At 42.2% G+C, this 18,740-nt stretch overlaps 1 protein-coding gene across 1 annotated transcript; it reads left to right on the forward strand.

Moving 5' to 3' along the window:
- The first annotated feature begins 7,038 nt into the window (after positions 1-7,038).
- On the forward strand, positions 7,039-8,336 carry LOC134386050 (14-3-3 protein theta). The gene has a single exon (XM_063107983.1). It carries the CDS (start codon positions 7,058-7,060, stop codon positions 7,793-7,795), a length of 738 nt encoding a protein of 245 aa, XP_062964053.1. The 5' UTR covers positions 7,039-7,057; the 3' UTR covers positions 7,796-8,336.
- The last annotated feature ends 10,404 nt before the right edge of the window (positions 8,337-18,740 follow it).

An 18,740-nucleotide genomic window follows, 5' to 3' on the forward strand; every position in this document is an offset into this window, starting at 1 on the left:
ATCTGATGATGGGCATTTGGGCTGGTTCCAACTCTTGGCTATTGTAAAGAGTGCTGCGATGAACATTGGGGAACAGGTATACCTTCGACTTGATGATTTCCATTCCTCTGGGTATATTCCCAACAGTGGGATGGCTGGGTCGTATGGTAGATCTATTTGCAGTTGTTTAAGGAACCTCCATACCATTTTCCATAGAGGCTGCACCATTTTGCAGTCCCACCAACAATGTATGAGAGTTCCTTTTTCTCCGCAGCCTCGCCAGCATTTATCGTTCATAGTCTTTTGGATTTTAGCCATCCTAACTGGGGTTAGATGGTATCTCAATGTGGTTTTGATTTGCATTTCCCAGATGCTGAGTGATGTTGAGCATTTTTTCATATGTCTGTTGGCCATTTGGATATTTTCCTTATAGAAATGCCTACTTAGCTCTTTTGCCCATTTTTTAATTGGGTTGCTTGTTTTCTTCTTGTAAAGTTGTTTGAGTTCCTTATATATTCTGGATATTAATCCTTTGTCAGATGTATATTTTGCAAATATTTTCTCCCACTCTGTTGGTTGTCTTTTAACTCTTTTAATTGTTTCTTTTGCTGTGCAGAAGCTTTTTAGTTTGATATAATCCCATTTGTTTATTTTTCCTTTGGTTGCCCGTGCTTTTGGGGTCGTATTCATGAAGTCTGTGCCCAGTCCTATTTCCTGAAGTGTTTCTCCTATGTTTTCTTTAAGAAGTTTTATTCTCTCAGGGTGTATATTTAAATCCTTAATCCATTTTGAGTTGATTTTAGTATACGGTGAGAGGTATGGATCTAGTTTCATTCTCCTGCATATCGATATCCAGTTATCCCAGCACCACTTGCTGAAGAGGCAGTCCCTTCCCCAGTGAATAGGCTTGGTGCCTTTGTCAAAGATCAGATGGCAGTAAGTGTGTGGGTTGATTTCTGGATTCTCTTATCTATTCCATTGGTCAGTGTGTCTGTTTTTATGCCAGTACCATACTGTTTTGGTTATTATAGCTTTGTAGTATAGCTTAAAGTCAGGTAGTGTTATGCCTCCAGCTTTATTTTTTTTGCTGAGCATTGCTTTGGCTATTCGTGGTCTTTTATTGTTCCATATAAATGTCTGAATAGTTTTTTCCATTTCTGAGAAAAATGTCTTTGGAATTTTGATGGGGATTGCGTTGAATTTGTATATCACTTTGGGTAGTATGGACATTTTCACTATGTTGATTCTTCCAATCCAAGAGCATGGAATATCTTTCCATCTTCTTGTATCCTCTCTAATTTCTCTCAGCAGTGGTTTGTAGTTCTCATTATAGAGATTTTTCACATCCTTGGTTAACTCAATTCCTAAGTATTTTATTTTTTTGGTGGCTATTGTAAATGGGCAGGCTTTCTTGATTTCTCGTTCTGCATGTTCACTATTGGAGAAAAGAAATGCTACTGATTTTTGTGTGTTGATTTTGTATCCTGCTACTGTGCTGAAATCATTTATCAATTCCAACAGTTTTTTTGTAGAGGTTTTAGGCTGTTCGATATATAGGATCATGTCATCTGCAAACAGGGACAGTTTGACTTCATCTTTGAATTGTACACTTTAAAAGGTTGAATTTTGTTATGTGAATTCTCTCTCAATAAAGCAGTTATTAAAAAATAATACATGAAAAAATATCACATTGTGGAAAAAAAAATCTATTGTCATTGCACATTTTCGTTTCCATTTTCTCTTTTAATGATATTGTTGGAGAATATGTAGAGGTAAAGATGCTGATGTTAGGGCTGGCCAGTTAGCTCACTTGATAAAATGTGGTGCTGATAACACCAGGGTCATGGGTTTGGATCCCTGTACAGGCCAGCCGCCAAGAAAAAAAAAGAAAAAGTACTTTAAAAAAAAAAAGAAAAAGATGCTGACTTTAATTTTCTTTTTTCATAGCACTATTACAAGAATTCAATTCCGTCTTCCTGATGGTTCTTCTTTTACAAGTCAGTTCCCTTCTGATGCTCGTCTAGAAGAAGCCAGGCAGTTTGCTGCACAGGTATATTTAGGTGTTGAGTTATAGTAAAGATTGATATGTAGGTTATTAAATTGTAGGAAGGAAAAATTTCAAAGCAGAACTTGAAGAATGTGAGTAAATCATGACTTATCTCCAGGAGGGAGGCACAAGACACCTCTGAGATATTGTGGAGCTTCTGTTGTGTACTTGTGCGTGTGTGAACAGCATATCTGCTTGTTGTGCAAAAATAGGAGTTTGCTTGCATTGTCCAATAGGCTCTGGAAAATTTTCTCACTGGTTAGTAGACTTAGCTGGAGGAGTAAAAACAAATGGTTTCCCAGATGTCTAATCTGAGGGAGTTGTCCCATTCCTCTGAAAAGGAAGCAGTTTTTCTTGGTTTTCTCCATTTTCTGCAAGTTGCTTAGAGGCTGCCATTTTCCAACATCTGCCTGTTTGCTAAGCCAAAAGATTAGTAATCTTTATTTGACAGTAAGTATCTTCTTCAGGAATTTACTTCCAAAGCGTGGCCTTACCCCAAATCTGAATGGGATAGGAAATTTTACATTTTAGAAAATAAAATGAGTAATTTCCAGTGAGTTTTCATTCTCCTATTGATTCCTTATTCAAAATGGATTCTGGGCACCAGGTGTCCATTAGGGTCTAAGCTCGTTACATGTACCAGTATTTTTCTCATATATATAACTTCAAGATTAGAATTAGGACATTGGGTGTTGGGTTCAGATCTTTCTGCCAGACCTCTTTTCCCCATTTAGTCTTCTCCCTCATTTATGGGTTCCAAGAGAAGGATACCTCAAAAGCTGTCTGTCTTCTTGCACTGGTAAGCTGGGCTGGACAGTGAAAAAAAGTGATGTGAAGAACCCTTTTCCCCTAAGCTTAATAATAGAACCAACCACAAGTAGGCTATTTTATTGTTCTTTTGTTTTGGGACCTCCTACAGGGTGTCTCCTGTCTTGAGTTTTAGTGCTTCTGCCGTAAGTAAATGAAGAGGGGGCTACGTGGGAAAAGAAATCTGTCCTGTTAAAGTTCCACCTCAATACAGAGACTGAATTTTGTATTTTGTATGTCCTTATGTTAGAGTAAGAATGGTGAGGGCTATGTATGTGACCTACATTAAAAAAAATTACAAAAAACAAAACTTAGTCTCCTTCTTTGAAATCTTCTACGGAAAGATAAAGCAGTTATCTAAGGTTTTACAAGTAGAGATGACTTGAAACTGTACGGTGATTTTTAAAAAAAAATTTAATGCAGAAAAATACAGCAGAGAAATGTGTCACTTTAGATAGAGCACAGTCACATTTAGGTGTCTTGGAGACCTCTTATTTCTTAATCTGATTAGTTAGCAAATATATTCTGTTTAGCAATCTGGGTTATAAACATTTTGTTTTCTCTGGCTTCTCTTAGTAACAAAAGAGAAGGAATGTATAACATAGAATTTGAAAAAAGTAAGGTATATTTGTCTTTTAAGTAAAGTTAATTTCTTCAAAAGACAGACTGTGAAGTGATTTTGGTGCTGCCTAGTGTAAGTTCCTGGATCTGGGATTATATGTATTGTGTAGGTTGATTATGGACCATTTGTACCTTGAGACAAGGAGGTGGCAAAAACTCCTGAGATTACATATATGAGGGAAATACTGGTCTATTCCACATTTTAAATAGGGAATACCTATAGTCCAAATGTGTATTTGTGAGACACGAATATAAGTTTGTCAAAGGATAGTGAAAACCCTAATAATGAACTATAGCCAAACTTAAAGGAGATATTCAGTTTATTTATATGGTTTTAAAGGAACTATATATTTGCTATTTAGTGGTCATCTTTGAGTTATATAACATTTGAAAACTATTTGAAACTTTGTTTCCTGTAAAATCATGCCTTATCTGAATTATTATGTCTATAGAAATAAATGTAAATACAATTCAGGGTCTATACCCAGTTTTGCTCTTAGCTACATTTCTGAGTATGTCCCACCTACCCCTCCTTCAGCCAACCCACCTCAGAGCAGCCCAAATAATGCTATTTTCTCCCTCGCCTGGGGCACAGTGTAGTGTGTTTCTGGCTGCACTCTGTGAGAATGCTTTGTGGGCCTCTCTGTCTCACCTGTGAGATCTAAAATTCTCAAGGAAGAAAACTATGTTGGTCTTCTCTGAATTGCCTCCTGCTCCAGCAGTTTCTCCATCCACGTCCACCTGAGAAGGGCCCTGACTGTCAGCTTAATGTGAGCCAAGGTTGGACTTTCCTTTCAGGTGAAGTACCACTAGGTCAGACGTTAGAGAGAGAACTTAAGAGCTGGTGTCACTTGTGTTAGACTGTGGTTCTGTAGTCATTGGCCTCTTAAGGAACCCATCTTATTATGGCCTCTTGAGTTTTCTCTCCCTAAGGGATAGCCTGGCACTTCTCAGATGACTCCAAGTGTGATTGGGGAGTGGTTCTGACCTGTCTGTCCATTGCACTGTGCGCTGCCAGACAAACCTTGACAGACAGCTGCTGCACAGGGCCTGTTGATATGAAGTGTGTTGGGGTGTTGAGGCCACACACCTCCTCCTGGGGCAGAGAACTAGCCACGACCCCACCCACATACGCGTATGTAATCTGTTCAAAACATTTGCCTGGACAGGAGAGATAAAGATGGCGCCTGACGGAAGCTGCCGGTGAGTGGCCAAGGAAAGACATAGTTTAAAATTACTGGATAAAAGATATTTCCGTGCTCGTGCTCACCGCGTGATTGCAATAGCAAAGCATTAGAGCAAGATGCATGTTCACATGACCTTTAAGATGATAGGTTGAAGTTAGGAAATCCCCTTGCTATATGCTTATAAAAGCAGGTGCTTGTGTGTAAATAAACAGAACTGCTTGACAGAACCCCTGCCACGTCTGAGTGTCTCTCTGTGGAGCTGCATAGGCAGGCAGCATACACACCTGCCTCCCGGGCTCTCTTGGCCACTAGGGTGGCAGGAGTAATCCTACCAGTTCCCTCTCTTGCTCATCCCGTGGTGGGGAGAAAAAAGGGGCTACTGGGAGGTTCGGGGCCCGCTGCCCCTAAGCCCCCGCAAAGTGAATTGAGAGGAAGGAACAATAGAAGGAGGTTATGGCTCAAGACAGTTGCATACTGGAAGAGGAAAGGTACAAAGAGGTGTTGGCACTGAAGTTTATGAAATGTCAGAGGTGGATGACAAGGAGAACTCTAGCCAAACGTCTGGAAGTCACAATTGTCTCCAGCCGTTGTCCCACCATAACACATGGTGCATGAAGTTCATGCATGTGACACAACCCCATGGAGTGCTGGGGATGTGGGGAATTCCCAGGGCTGGATTCTACACCATTCCTTTCTCATTCAAGAAATATTGAGATATGGGTGCAGGAAAGTAATGTAATTATGGTGATAACCTCAACTCTGCTCTAATATTTTAAAAGGATATCATTTGCAAACTTTGGTGATTTAGTCATTCGGTAAGACATTACTTGCAACCCCAGCATAGATAAAAATCTCTGTCCTGAGAACACCATCGAGTTAGGCTTCTGCCTGTCTACAACAGTGGGCTTTTCAATCTACTCTGTCTCCTCAGGGGGATGATGTTTAACATCTCACATTGGGCAAATGGGTGCAGAGAACTCCCCTCATTTAGCTAATGTAACTTCAGTGGTCAGATGAATGGTCAGATTTATTTTCAACCTGGCTGCTCTTCCACAGGTTCACACTGCCTCCAGTAAGATCTTAAACTAGGAGGCAGGGATTCAAATCCCAGCTCTGCTAGTTGTGTGCAGTTGGATGAACTAATAGGTGAGGAAGCCAGAACCAGGCAGGGCCCAGAGTAAGGCTCAGTAAGAGACAAGTTCTCCCTGTTTTCCCTCTGAGCCTTCCTCTTGCGTCCACTGAATGGCCATAATAAACTCACTAGCCCAAGAGGTGATGACAGCAGTCTTAGGAGATTACACAAATGAAAGAAAACAGAGAATTCTACACATACCAGTTATTGATAATTCAAATGACACGCTGACATTACCTTTCCTTGGATCTTGATGAACAACTCAGGAATGCATTAATATCAAGCCCAATGATGAGCCCTTGGTCTTTATTTATGGCTGTAAGAGAAGTTTAATGAATTCTGTGTGAAGCCCCACCGAGAACGTGCATGTCTGGAAGCAACAGCTTTCCTCATTCATTTGCCTACCATCAGCAAAGGACATAGGGATGTCAGAAGTGATTTCTACCTGCTTATGACTGAAAACGTGGTTCTCAAACTTCGGTGTGAATCAAAATCACCTGCAGAGTTGGGCAAAACAGAAATTGCTGAGCCCACACTCAGAGTTTCTGATCAGGTGGGTCTGAGGTGGGGCCCAAGAATATGCTTTTCTAACAAGTTCCCAGTTGATGCTGATGCTGATACTGCTGGGCTGGAGACCACAACTTTGAGAACGATTGATTAAGAAGAACTTAAACATCAGAAAACTGTGGAAGTTTAAAATATTGTGATGAAATATAGATAAACATAAAAGTTACCATTTAAACCATTTAGAAAGGGTGGGATTAAAGAACAAAAGTCATTATGCCATCAAAGGTGAGTTAGGGAGAGGGTTATTAAGTGGCTTGTCTATGGAGGAGCTTCAGGAGGCCCTGGAGTCAGCCCAGCACTGGGAGGGGTTACAGAATGTGGAAAGGACAATACCGACTTCACCCATTCTCTGGTCTATGGATGAGGGTTACAACTGACTATCAGGGCACTTGGGCACAGGCCCCTTGGCTTTTTCCTGCAGTCTGAAGCGGCCTCCAGCCTCCATGTCTCAAGAGGCCCCACCTCTCCCCTGACTGGATTGGACCTGGAGCAGCTGCCTGATCCATGGCCAACCAATCAGATCCATGCTCAAGAATGTGAATTAAGCCGCCATGCTAGGCTGAGACGGGAGGGTCCTCGGCTAAAGCCCAAAGCAGATCAAAGTGGTGGGACTAGCCTCGCGGCCGCACAGACACGAAGCTCTCGAGGCGGAGGACTCCCGGTCCCGGTCGGCGCTCGCGCTCGCTCTCCTCGTCTTCGGCTCCGGCCCTGCGCGCCATGGAGAAGACGGAGCTGATCCAGAAGGCCAAGCTGGCCGAGCAGGCCGAGCGCTACGACGACATGGCCACTTGCATGAAGGCGGTGACCGAGCAGGGCGCCGAGCTGTCCAACGAGGAGCGCAACCTGCTGTCGGTGGCCTACAAGAACGTGGTCGGGGGCCGCAGGTCCGCCTGGAGGGTCATCTCGAGCATCGAGCAGAAGACCGACACCTCCGACAAGAAGTTGCAGCTGATTAAGGACTATCGGGAGAAAGTGGAGTCCGAGCTGAGATCCATCTGCACCACGGTCCTGGAATTGTTGGATAAGTATTTAATAGCCAATGCAACTAATCCAGAGAGTAAGGTCTTCTATCTGAAAATGAAGGGAGATTACTTCCGGTACCTTGCTGAAGTTGCATGTGGTGATGATCGAAAGCAAACGATAGATAATTCCCAAGGAGCTTACCAAGAGGCATTTGATATAAGCAAGAAAGAGATGCAACCCACACACCCAATACGCCTGGGGCTGGCTCTTAACTTTTCTGTATTTTACTATGAGATCCTTAATAACCCAGAGCTTGCCTGCACATTGGCGAAAACGGCTTTTGATGAGGCCATTGCAGAACTTGATACACTGAATGAAGACTCATACAAAGACAGCACCCTCATCATGCAGTTGCTTAGAGACAACTTAACATTATGGACATCAGACAGTGCAGGAGAAGAATGTGATGCAGCAGAAGGGGCCGAAAACTAAATGCATACAGGGTGTCATCTTTCTTTCCTTCAAGAAACCTTTTTACACATCTCCATTCCTTACTCCAGTTGGATTTCCTATAGCAAAGAAACCCACTCATGTGTATGGAATCAACTGTTTATAGTCTTTTTCACACTGCAGCTTTGGGAAAACTCCATTCCTTGATTTGTTTGTCTTGGCCTTCCTGGTGTGCAGTTACTGCTGTAGAAAAGTATTAATAGCATCATTTCATATAAACAAGTAACTTCCAAACACTTATGTAGAGGACTAAAAATTACCTGGTATTTAAGTAATCTGAACCAGTTCTGCAAGTGACTGTGTTTTGTATTACTGTGAAGATATGAAAATGTAGTTAATTACAATTTAAAGAGTGTTCTGCATAACTCCTTAATTTCTACATTCCCTCTTTCTCTCTTCTTTGGGGGTTTCCTTTCAGTAAGCAACTTTTCCATGCTCTTGATGTATTCCTTTTCAGTAGGAATCCAGAAGTATTAGATTGAATGGAAAAGCACTTGACATTTCTGGGCTGGGGGTCACAAATTAAAATGTCTCCTATATCATATTGTGGAGGTTATTTATATCTGTGACAACAGGGAGTTTTCTTATTCACTGTTCATTTGCTGCTGTTTAAGTTGACAACTTCCCTTCCCAATAAAAATTCACTTAACACCTCCAAAAAAAAAAAAAAAAAAAAAAAGAATGTGAATTAAGAGACACCGAGAAAATAAATGGTCTGTGAGCTGTTAGTTCTAGACCTGAAGGTTCTTAGCATCTTCGTCAGGTGCCTGCAAGCGTCACGTGCAAGCTGGGGCTTTGGGTCAAGGGTAAGCAGAGGGCTGGCTGGAGAGACAGAGAGGCATGAGGCAGCCCTGCTGAGAGGGGAGGGGATGGCAGACCTGGGAGGCAGAGCTGATAGAAGTGGGACAGACAGGCAAAGATCCGTTTCCATGCTTATACCTCAATTTGAGGCCTGACAGTCTTTATTTCCATAAGAGGCATCCTGGTATGGAACCTCTCTCCTTGGTTTAGTGGGATCTTGTTGCGAGGGACCATCAGTAGGAAAGCAGAAAAGACTAAACCCATCTGGGGTGGTCTCTCAGACCAGACCTGCTCCTGTGTCCTTCCTCCCATTGGAGCCCCAGCCAATGCTACCCACCAAGCCAATGGGCCTAATGTCACTCCGCACCTCTCCCGTGTTGGTCCACTCACCTTGGAGAAGGCTGAAGAGCAGCCTGGCTGGGCTCTCCCTGGAGTGGGGGCAGTCCTGGAGTGTTAGGCTGAAGATGAAAACTTTCACTTTTGGCTCAATGGTCTGAAAAAGATAAAGACCAGCAAATGAACTGAAGCTGCCTAGAAAGCATCTTTTGATAATAGGGACAGACTTTCAAGATGAGAAGCTACAAACACTTGATCTGGCTTTGGAAATGATCTTTACCCATCTCAGTTAATAAAGGGGGCTGACTTTACATTCTGTGGGAGAAAGATACACTTTTCAACAACACAGGCTCCCCTTCCTGCTGACCACCACCAAGGGGACACCTTCACCTATTCCTCATCACAGGCTACAAGGCATCTCTTAAGCCAGACACGGTGTCAGGATCAGGAACAAGGCCAACGACTCACATCAGGAGCTCACGTTCCTTAAGAAGCTTGGTCAAGATGCACCATCCCCATATATATTGATGTCTGGGGTTTACTTCATTATAATCAAGTTTGGGAGAGAGAAGATAGGGGTATAGGTGAAACAGGATCAGCTATGCATTGACAGCTTTTGAAGCTGGCAGTGGCTTCATAAGTGTTTGTATATGTTTTAAATTTCCTATAATAAAAAGTTAAAGGAGCTGTCATCACTAAAATTGCAGCAGGTTAATCCCTTCCCCCCCTTCCATCCCCTCTCCCCACTTCCAGTAATTTCAGTATCAAGGGTAATATCCCCATTCTGACATATTGTGTGACTTCACTTTAATTACCTTTTTTAGGAAGTTGGGACTGGGTCATTTTTCCCACACTAACATTTTCTCCTCCAAGCAGTTAAAGGCTATTACAAGATGCCAATAACAACTGCTTAAGAAGGAGCCAGGCACCTTCTTTATTCTCTCATGGCTGCCTATAAATGTCCTTTCTTACAGATGAGGCCTCTGAGGCTCTGAGAAGCTGAGAAACTTGCCATCAATCACATAGTGGAACCGCGACTCCATGTAGGCCTTTCTTCCCTATGCTGGGTCAGAGCAGGCCAGCCAATGACCTAGTGGGGTGTGCTTACAGTTTTTCTTTCCCGAAAAATTGATATGCAGAAGGGTGGCTTTGACATCTGAAGCCTGGAGACCTAGAGGAACCCCAAGGCCCCTGTCCTAACTTGGTGGAGTAGAGAATTCTCAGGGTGAGCACAGCCCTTTCTGATAAGTGGATGTGGAACCCCCTTGGTTCCCCCTGCAAAATCAGAACCCTGGGTATGTGCCAAGGCTCTTCATAGAAGTGCTGGGCCTGAGGATGTTTTCAGGCTATAAGACACCTGTGTGTCAGTGGGCATGGCAGCTGAAGGCCTCTGAGGCTCAGAGATGGGGTGCAGGAGCTCTGGGGAGAGTGGAGGGAATGCGAGCTGGCGTCTGCTGCTCCCTGCACTGCTCCGCCCTCTTCCCTGCAGCCCATCTGAAGAGGTGCCTTCAAGAGGAGGATGGGTGGCTGGGATAAGGAGGGAGGGTAGTTGGGAAGGAAGCTGAGGGCAGCACGATTCAGGCCTCTGTGGACACAACTCAGGGAGGACTCAGCTGTTCTTCTTGCGCTGCGTGTGGTAACTTGCATGGGAAATGCTAGCAGGCACAGAACCACGATCCCAGAGAGGGACAATCTCCTCTCTGGCTCAACTGGAAGCTGTGATTCTGAATTTTGGGGGCTGAGTCTGAGCTGTCAAGTGCAACATCTGGAATTAAATTCCTCCCCAAGGAAAGAAAAAGAATAAAGGACTGTTTCAGGTTTAATAAATGGCTGCTAAATTTGTTCAGGGAGAGTTTTACTATTTAGCTGGCCAGCTATGGACTGAGGTTTCATAGCTGTAACAGACGCTCGCAGGAGTAGGTCTTCTTGAAAATGTCTTGGTATGAAAATAGAAGCACTGTAAACCACATCCTCAAGAACAAACAGTGCCAACACTCCTGTTGACTGTCTCTCAGAGGCCTGCCTCATCTGCATAACTGAGATTGTTTTAAAATGTCAGTGGTGTCTGAACCCATTAGCTTAGCAACAAGTTCTGGTTTAACTCATTGAGAAGGACAAAAGACATTTAGTTATTATAGGCACAAGCAGAACTCAAAGATGCCACATGCCGTTTAAGGCCGAGAAATCTCATCAGCAAGCCCACAAGTGCAGGCTCTGGATCCCAGGCAAGTTCAGGTTCAGGTGAGAAAGTGTTTACAAAAACAACTTAAATCATATGTGATTTAAAAAAATAACACCCTCATTATAATGTTCCCAACACTTATTTATGTTTGGAGAGGCAGTGTGGTGTCTCTGAATGAGAAAGCCCCGGTTCAAATCCCACCCCCGGTGCTCACTACCTATAGTCTGACCTTGATTAAGTTTCTTAAACCTTGGGGTATGCTTGAGGGGTAGAAATAGTGTCTGCCATAAGCAAGTACTAAAATCATATAGCTATTACTCAAATGTCTTGTGGGTGCAACTATTGTCTTTGATTACATCACTTTATTCTTTGTAGATAATAAAAGCAGTGGTGTCTACATGGGCAGGTGGAAACCCACTTCAAGCCTCCTGCCTCAGGTAAAATCGAGGTTCCACGTAGCAGAAGCACTGAGCACTTGACATTACTGAGCTTGCCCTTTAAATGCATAATTCCTTGGGTAAACCATCGTCCTTCGTGGTGGAGGTGGTGGCCTTAAAACCAGGAGGCACACAGTAGGGGCTGCTCTGCCTCCGTTGTTGGAGGCATGAGACTGAAAATAGAGGTAATGGCTTTGTGCACAAACCTGCAGAGGCAAGAGGTCAGATGTAGGTGAATTCTGGTAGTCAGCCCACAGGAGAGGCCCACAGGAAGGAAGCTCTTCATGGTAAAATGTGGGAAGACTGGTAGGACTTACAAAGTCTGTGAGAACCGTGGGTATAATAATTTATACCCTATCAGGAGATGGGGGAATAGTTGGGGCTCCAGCAAATTAATCAAGTCGTATAGCAGCAACCAAGCTTGAGAGAAACCTAATAGTTGGATTGGAGGTTCTTATACTTTCTGTAATGGGCCAGAATTTTCTCAAATTAGACTTGAGAAAAACAATACTGGGCACAGGAAGAAGAGTCCTGGGTTGCTGGAATGTCCCGATAGCTGGGATCTGATATTGCAGGCTATGGTGAATTTTTTTTTTTTAATTGCGGTGAAATACACATAACATAAAATTCACCACTTAACTGTTTTTAGTGTGCAGTTAAGTGGCATTCATGTTGTGATGTAACCATGCCCCCACCATCAGTGAGTTGTCTTTTAAAACTCAGAGTGAACACTGGAATTTCGATTCTCAGTAGATTTCTGCACAAGAGAGCGGGAGATCCATGTAAACATTTCCCTTAACAAGCCAAGCCTCATTATCCTTTCTAGGAAAGACTGCCTAACATCCCGACGTTCTCTAGGGATGCTTTCAGTGGAAGTCGCCCCAGATGCAACTTGGCAGGTCTCCTGCCTGTTGATGCAAGTTCAGATTACGCAGCAGCCAAAGCATTAAATGTCTCATGTGCTGTCAGGAACCTCCCCCATGCATCATCAGTATAGGAAGGGCTCAAATTACCTGCAGTTTACTCAGCTGCTGAGGTAGACTTGCTGCATTTTGACATTGGTAAGACAAATCAAGAGAAAGGAAATCCACCTGAGTCCTAGAAATAAGTAAATAGGGTCATTAGAGCAAAGCACTTTCAAGACAAAGAGCCTGCTTAGAAGTGCTCTTTTTTGTTTCTCTGGTCATTACTAAACTAAATTCCCCAAAGTGGGATTTCAGGGCTGGCCGGTTAGCTGAGTTGGTTAGAGTGCGTTGTTACAACACCAAGGTCAAAGTTTCAAATCTTGTACCAGCAGCCGCCAGAAAAAATGAAAGGAAAGAACAAAGTGGGATTTTCTAATGGAAAAGGGGGCAGGGAAGGCTGGGGATGGAGTGAGAACAGGGTAGGAGAGTCATGCTTGTGTGTTGTTGGGAATACATCATCTATGTTCTCAACCCAGGGCTTGGCACACAGAAAATACTCAATAAGTGTGTATGATTAGATGAATGAGTGAATGAGTGTGTGTGCCAGAAACGGGGCTTCACACCAGTGCAGATGAGCACTAAGGGGGCAATTGGAGGCCAGAGCTGCCCCTGGGCAGTATCTTCCTCATGGATCTTAAACTTTGCCAGGATGGAGGCAGTGGAGCCCTCAGCCACCCATGGGCTTCACAGTGATCTCTGCGGACTCTACTGGGTTTTCAGTTCTTCGTTTAATTTCAGGCCATAGTTTGAAGCCCACCCCAGTTCGCTCTAGCCTGGTGCACTCTATGAACCAACAACACAACTCTTGTGCCCTGGTCATCGACATCCCATCCATACTCTGATGAAGGACGTAGACCTCTGCCCTGTCTCTGGCCTGCATGTGTTTGAAGAACTTCACATGCACAGAGTCTAACTCATGAAGACACCACTGTGCTCCACTCCCCATTTCCTAGCAAGGCTGGCTGTGGATGGTTTCTACCCTCGTTGTGATTAGATCACCACCTGGCTTCTCCCTCTCATAGATCATACGACCCTAAAAACAAGCACTATGGACAGCGGCACCTGTTGAGGTCCAAGTGCACTGTGGACTTGATAACTGATTCCACGCTGGCTCCCTATTTTTCTGAACAGCATTTTTGTCTCCTGAGTTCATAACTGATAGCACTTATCACACTTTGTAAATTAATTTAGATGGCATTCTTGCCATGCAATCAGTCCAGAAGTTGTTTATCCAGAACCTTATCACGTTTGTGATTTGTTTCTCAACTGGTCAATCTGGAGACGGGACCCAAGGGGCAGTGTGGTATCTCTATGGCACCTTGTTGATGCCACAGAATCACAGGAGTCAGCCATTTTTCTGATGGCTTTCTACACTGCCCAGCAGCCCAAAGGGGGACGAAGCTGTTTACTTCTTAGATGTTTCCTAATTTCCTTTAAAAATTATAGTTCAAAAGTTATGGTTAGAGGATGTAGAAACCAGGATGAGTACTCTGCGGAGCCCAGTTTGAAAAGAAGAAAGGTGGCAAGGAGAGAACTCCTTCTTAAACTTCTTTTTAAAGGCAGGACGCTTTCAGGAAGCTGCTGTTTCTTAACTGATCCTTATACCTGTGCAAACGTCAATAGAGCCCTACGGGCAGCGTGTACCCCCATGCTTTGGCACTGGATGACCAGTGGTTCTCAAACTTTTGTGTGCATCAGAATAACCTGCCATAATTGTTAAGAATGCCCATTTCCAGGACCTTCCCTCAGAGATTCAGAGTCAGCTGACTGAGATAGGCTGGGAACATGCCTTTTAACACAGTTCTAGGTAATTCTGATGCAGTGATCTTCGGACCACAATTTGAGAAATGCTGCCTTGGAGTTGGGGTTCCTCAGTTGTTTTGTATTGCTATCGAACTCTTCGATGCACATAAATCATCACACACTGGACTGTATGTTCCTTGAGGGCAAAAACAAACATTTCTTTAATCCCTCCAAGTATCAAGCTTAGGACTGGATGCACAGAATGTGCTCAGACCTGTGATTTGGAAACCCTAAACAAAAATAAAATAAAACCAGAGTTGGAGACTTAAACTCCAGGTCTATATGATGGACTTCTCTCTTTCGTCCAAATTCTCTACAGGAAGAAGGTATCGCCAGCCAGTGAAATCACCACTAACGACCACAATCAAGCACAACAGTGCTTATTTTGATAAGCTTAGTGGAACTTTGAAGTCCTCTGAATAGGGAACATTATTCAGACATTCAGTCCTCAATTTTATAAGATAATGTTATTTTTCTAGTTATTCAGTGATGGTGCCTGATGGATCCACTTCACTTTACATAGATTTCCATGCTTCAGCAGACTCCCTAAAGAGAGTGAAAAGACAAGACATAAACTGGAAGAAGACTGTCATCGCATATAACCAATACAGATTAGATTCAAAAACATATAAAAGAAGTCCTACAAGTTAATAAAAAGACAAACAGCTCAACACATTCATAGATAAAAGACATAACAGGAATTTCACAGAAGTGTAAATAAATATGGCTAATAAACACTTGAAAGCATGCTCAGCCTGAAGAGTAATTAGGTAAGTCAGATCATAAAAAAATAGATTTACACCCACTAGATGGGCAAAAGTTTAGAATTCTGACAATGACAAGTATCGGAGGGGTCAGCAAGAACTCTTCTACATTGTTCATGGGAATGTAAGTTGGTGAGGGTGTAGGGCCGCTGCAGCTCTCACGTATACTACTGGTGGGAGCGTAAAACAGTATAACTACTTTGGAAAACTGTTTGGCAGTTTTCTCAAAAGTCAAACACATGTCTACCCTACGACCCAGCAATTCCACTCCTAGGTATTTATCCAAGAGAAATGAAAACATATGTCCACACAGACACTTGTACAAGAATATTCATAACGTTTTCTTTTGTAATACACAAAAATCGAAAAAAGTCCATGTGCCCTCAACAAGTGAACATATAAACAAACTGTAGTATATCCATGACAGAATACTACTCAGAAGACAAAAGGAGCAAACTACTAATACAGAAACAAAATGAATGAACCATGCAAACATAATGCTAAATGAAAGAGACAGATACAAACATCACATATCGTATGATTCCATTCATGTGTATGGCAATAGAAAACAGATCAGTGGTTGCTCCCAGAGGTAGGGATTGATTAGGAAGGAACAAGAGGGAATTTTCTGAGGTGTTGGTTAATGTCATATCATAATACGGATGAGGGTTAAACAGGTGTATGTGTTTGTCAAAACTAACCAAACTGTAAAACTAAGACCTATGCATTTCTCAGGGGCTGGCCGCTTAGCTCAGCTGGTTAGAGCGAGACCTTGTAACACCAAGGTCAAATGTGTGGATTCCCAGGCCAGCCAGCTGCCAAAGAGATGAAAAAGATCTATGCATTTCACTATATGTAAATCATACCATAACAAGAAAAATTCTTAGGAAAAAAACAAAACTGCATTTCATATTGTTTATTTTCTTTTCCTTTTTTTTTTAAAAAGATGACCAGTAAGGGGATCCTGAGCCTTAACTTGGTGTTGTCAGCATCACACTCTCCAAGTGATCCAACCAGCCACCCCTATGTAGGGATCTGAACCCGCGGCCCTGGTGGTTATCAGCACCACACTCTCCCAAGTGAGCCATAGGCCGGCCCTATATTATTTTCTATTTGATAGTAAATGGGAATTTACTTATTATATTTTTTAAAAAACATGGTGAATGTGCTTCATTTGCTAAAATGCTGCCTTTCATGTAATTGAAAACATTAATAATTTGAAGTATTTGGCTTTGTACCAATATATTGTGAACAGCAATGCAGAAAAGGCCATGGAATGACAAATAATAAACAGAATATTTAGCACAGCAGCAACGTGGGGTGGGGTGGAGGACACTGGGAAATGAGATAGGGGAGGAATATACCGAGATATAAGCTATACTACAGTTTCTTTGTTTTGTCTTATAAACCTTCACCCCTCCCACCTATATTTCTTTAAAATTTTTAAAGATGTAACTTATATACCATAAATTCACCACTTTAAAGTATATAATTCAGTGGTTTTTAGTTATATTCACAAAGCTATGCAACCATGTCCACTATCTAATTCCAGAACATTTTTATCTCCCCAAAAGAAATCCATACCCATTAGCAGTTACTATCCACTCTCTCCTCTACACCTAGACAACTGCTAATCTACTTTAGCATCTCTATAGATTTGCCTATTCTGGACATTTAATGTAAAGGGAATCATATAGTATGTGTCTTTTGTAACTGACTACTTTCACTTAGCATATTTTCAAGTTTCATCAATGTCATAGCATGTTTCAGTACTTCATTCCCTTTTATGGCTGAATAATATTCCATTGTATGGATATATCACATTGTATTTATGCATCAGCTGATCAACATTAAGGTCCTTTTCATTTTTGGTTATTCTGAGTAATGCTGCTAAGAATAATGCTATGAATGTTTGTGTACAGGTTTCTGTCTAGACATTTGCTTTCATTTCTCTAAGGTATGTACTTAGAAGAATTGTTAAGCCAATGGTAACTGTAACATTTATCTTTTTGAGGAAGAAAAGGATAACTGCCAGACTGTTTTCCAAAGTGATACATCATAGTTCATTCCCACCAGCACTGCATGCAAGGTCCAGTTTACATGATATATTTTCAAAAGAACAAGTAGTTAGGATGGGACTTAAAAGGAAGTGGGGAAGGAAAAAAGAAAGAAAACCACCTTTGGAAGAGTAAGAAGACTGAAAAACAGAATTTATGTTGTGTCTTGCATGTTATCAGGGGAAGATAACCTGGTGACATTTATGAAACAAAAAATGAAGGATAGGAGGAATGAGTAGATAGGAGGAAGGGAAATATGAGTTTCAAAAGAATCTTTGGTCATCCGATGGAGATTAAAAATGAAATATACAAAACATTTTAATAAACATGTACACATAGTTTTATAGTTTAAAGAGTTTTACGGAACCTGCCCTCAAAGCAAGATATATTTTCCTTTAGTGGGAAGACTCAAGTTCAGTCTTGCCTTCTTTCAAAGCTCATTTTACTCACAGCTTCTTCAGTAGAACTGCAGCCAACAACATCCCTCTGTATTTATTTGTTTACCTACCCCAAGATAGGCTTTTCCAGGAATCCAGTAACTCCCCATCTCTACCCTGAGGATCACTAAACTGAACCTGGGCACTGTGCACTCTTCCCTCAGCCTGGAATCCTCTTCTGGCTGTTCCTCCCTTCATTCCAATCTGCTCAAATGTGGTCCGAAGACTGCCTTCCTGTTGACTCTGTCTAAAACACCTCGATCCACCCTCATACACTTTCTTCCCTTATCCCCCCTCTTTTTTAAAAATTGTGGTAGAATACACATAACAGAAAATTTACCATTTTATGTGTACAGTTCAGTAGTGTTAAATATTATTCACATAGTTGTGCAATCAACCTCCAGAACTTTTTCATCTTGCAAAACAGAAACTCTAAACCATTAAACAACTCTCCATTTCCCCTTCCCCCAGCCCTGCCCATTGACATTGTATTTTGTGTCTCCAAGAATTGGACTACTCTAGGTATAAGTATATAAGTGGAATCATATAGTATTGGTCTTTTTGTGACTGGTTCACTTCACTTAGCATAATGTCCTCAAGGTTCGTCCGTGTTGTAACATGTGTCAGAATTTCCTTCTTTTATAAAGCTGAATAATAGTCATTACATGTATATACTACATTTTGTTTATCCATTCATTCATCAGTGGACATTTGGGGTGCTTCCACATTTTGACTATTGTGAATGATGCTGCTATGATGCCTTGGTTTTTTTTTAAACATAGAAAAATGTTTACCCTCTCTGTAATCAAATCTATGCTAATTAACAATACAAGGAGATAAGTTTTCAGCTGGTAAATGAGTAATGACAAAATAATTACATTGCTTAGACTTCTGGTCAAGATGGCGGAATAGACGGTCCCTAGCGTCACTCCCACAAATCAACCGATTTAAACTATAAAAACATAACATCAAGTGCATACAGAACGGGGAGACGTTCAGTGGGGGAGGCAGAAGCTCCACAGAGACCACATGCCCTGCGGGGCCGCCGTCACATGATCCAGCAGATAGACTTTACCACTGCCACCCGACTCCATTCCCAGCCCAGCCCAAGTGTGCACAGAGTGGGGAGACGTCCGGCATGAGAG

Source organism: Cynocephalus volans, chromosome 1 (genome assembly GCF_027409185.1).
Source record: "Cynocephalus volans isolate mCynVol1 chromosome 1, mCynVol1.pri, whole genome shotgun sequence".
NCBI lineage: Eukaryota > Metazoa > Chordata > Mammalia > Dermoptera > Cynocephalidae > Cynocephalus > Cynocephalus volans.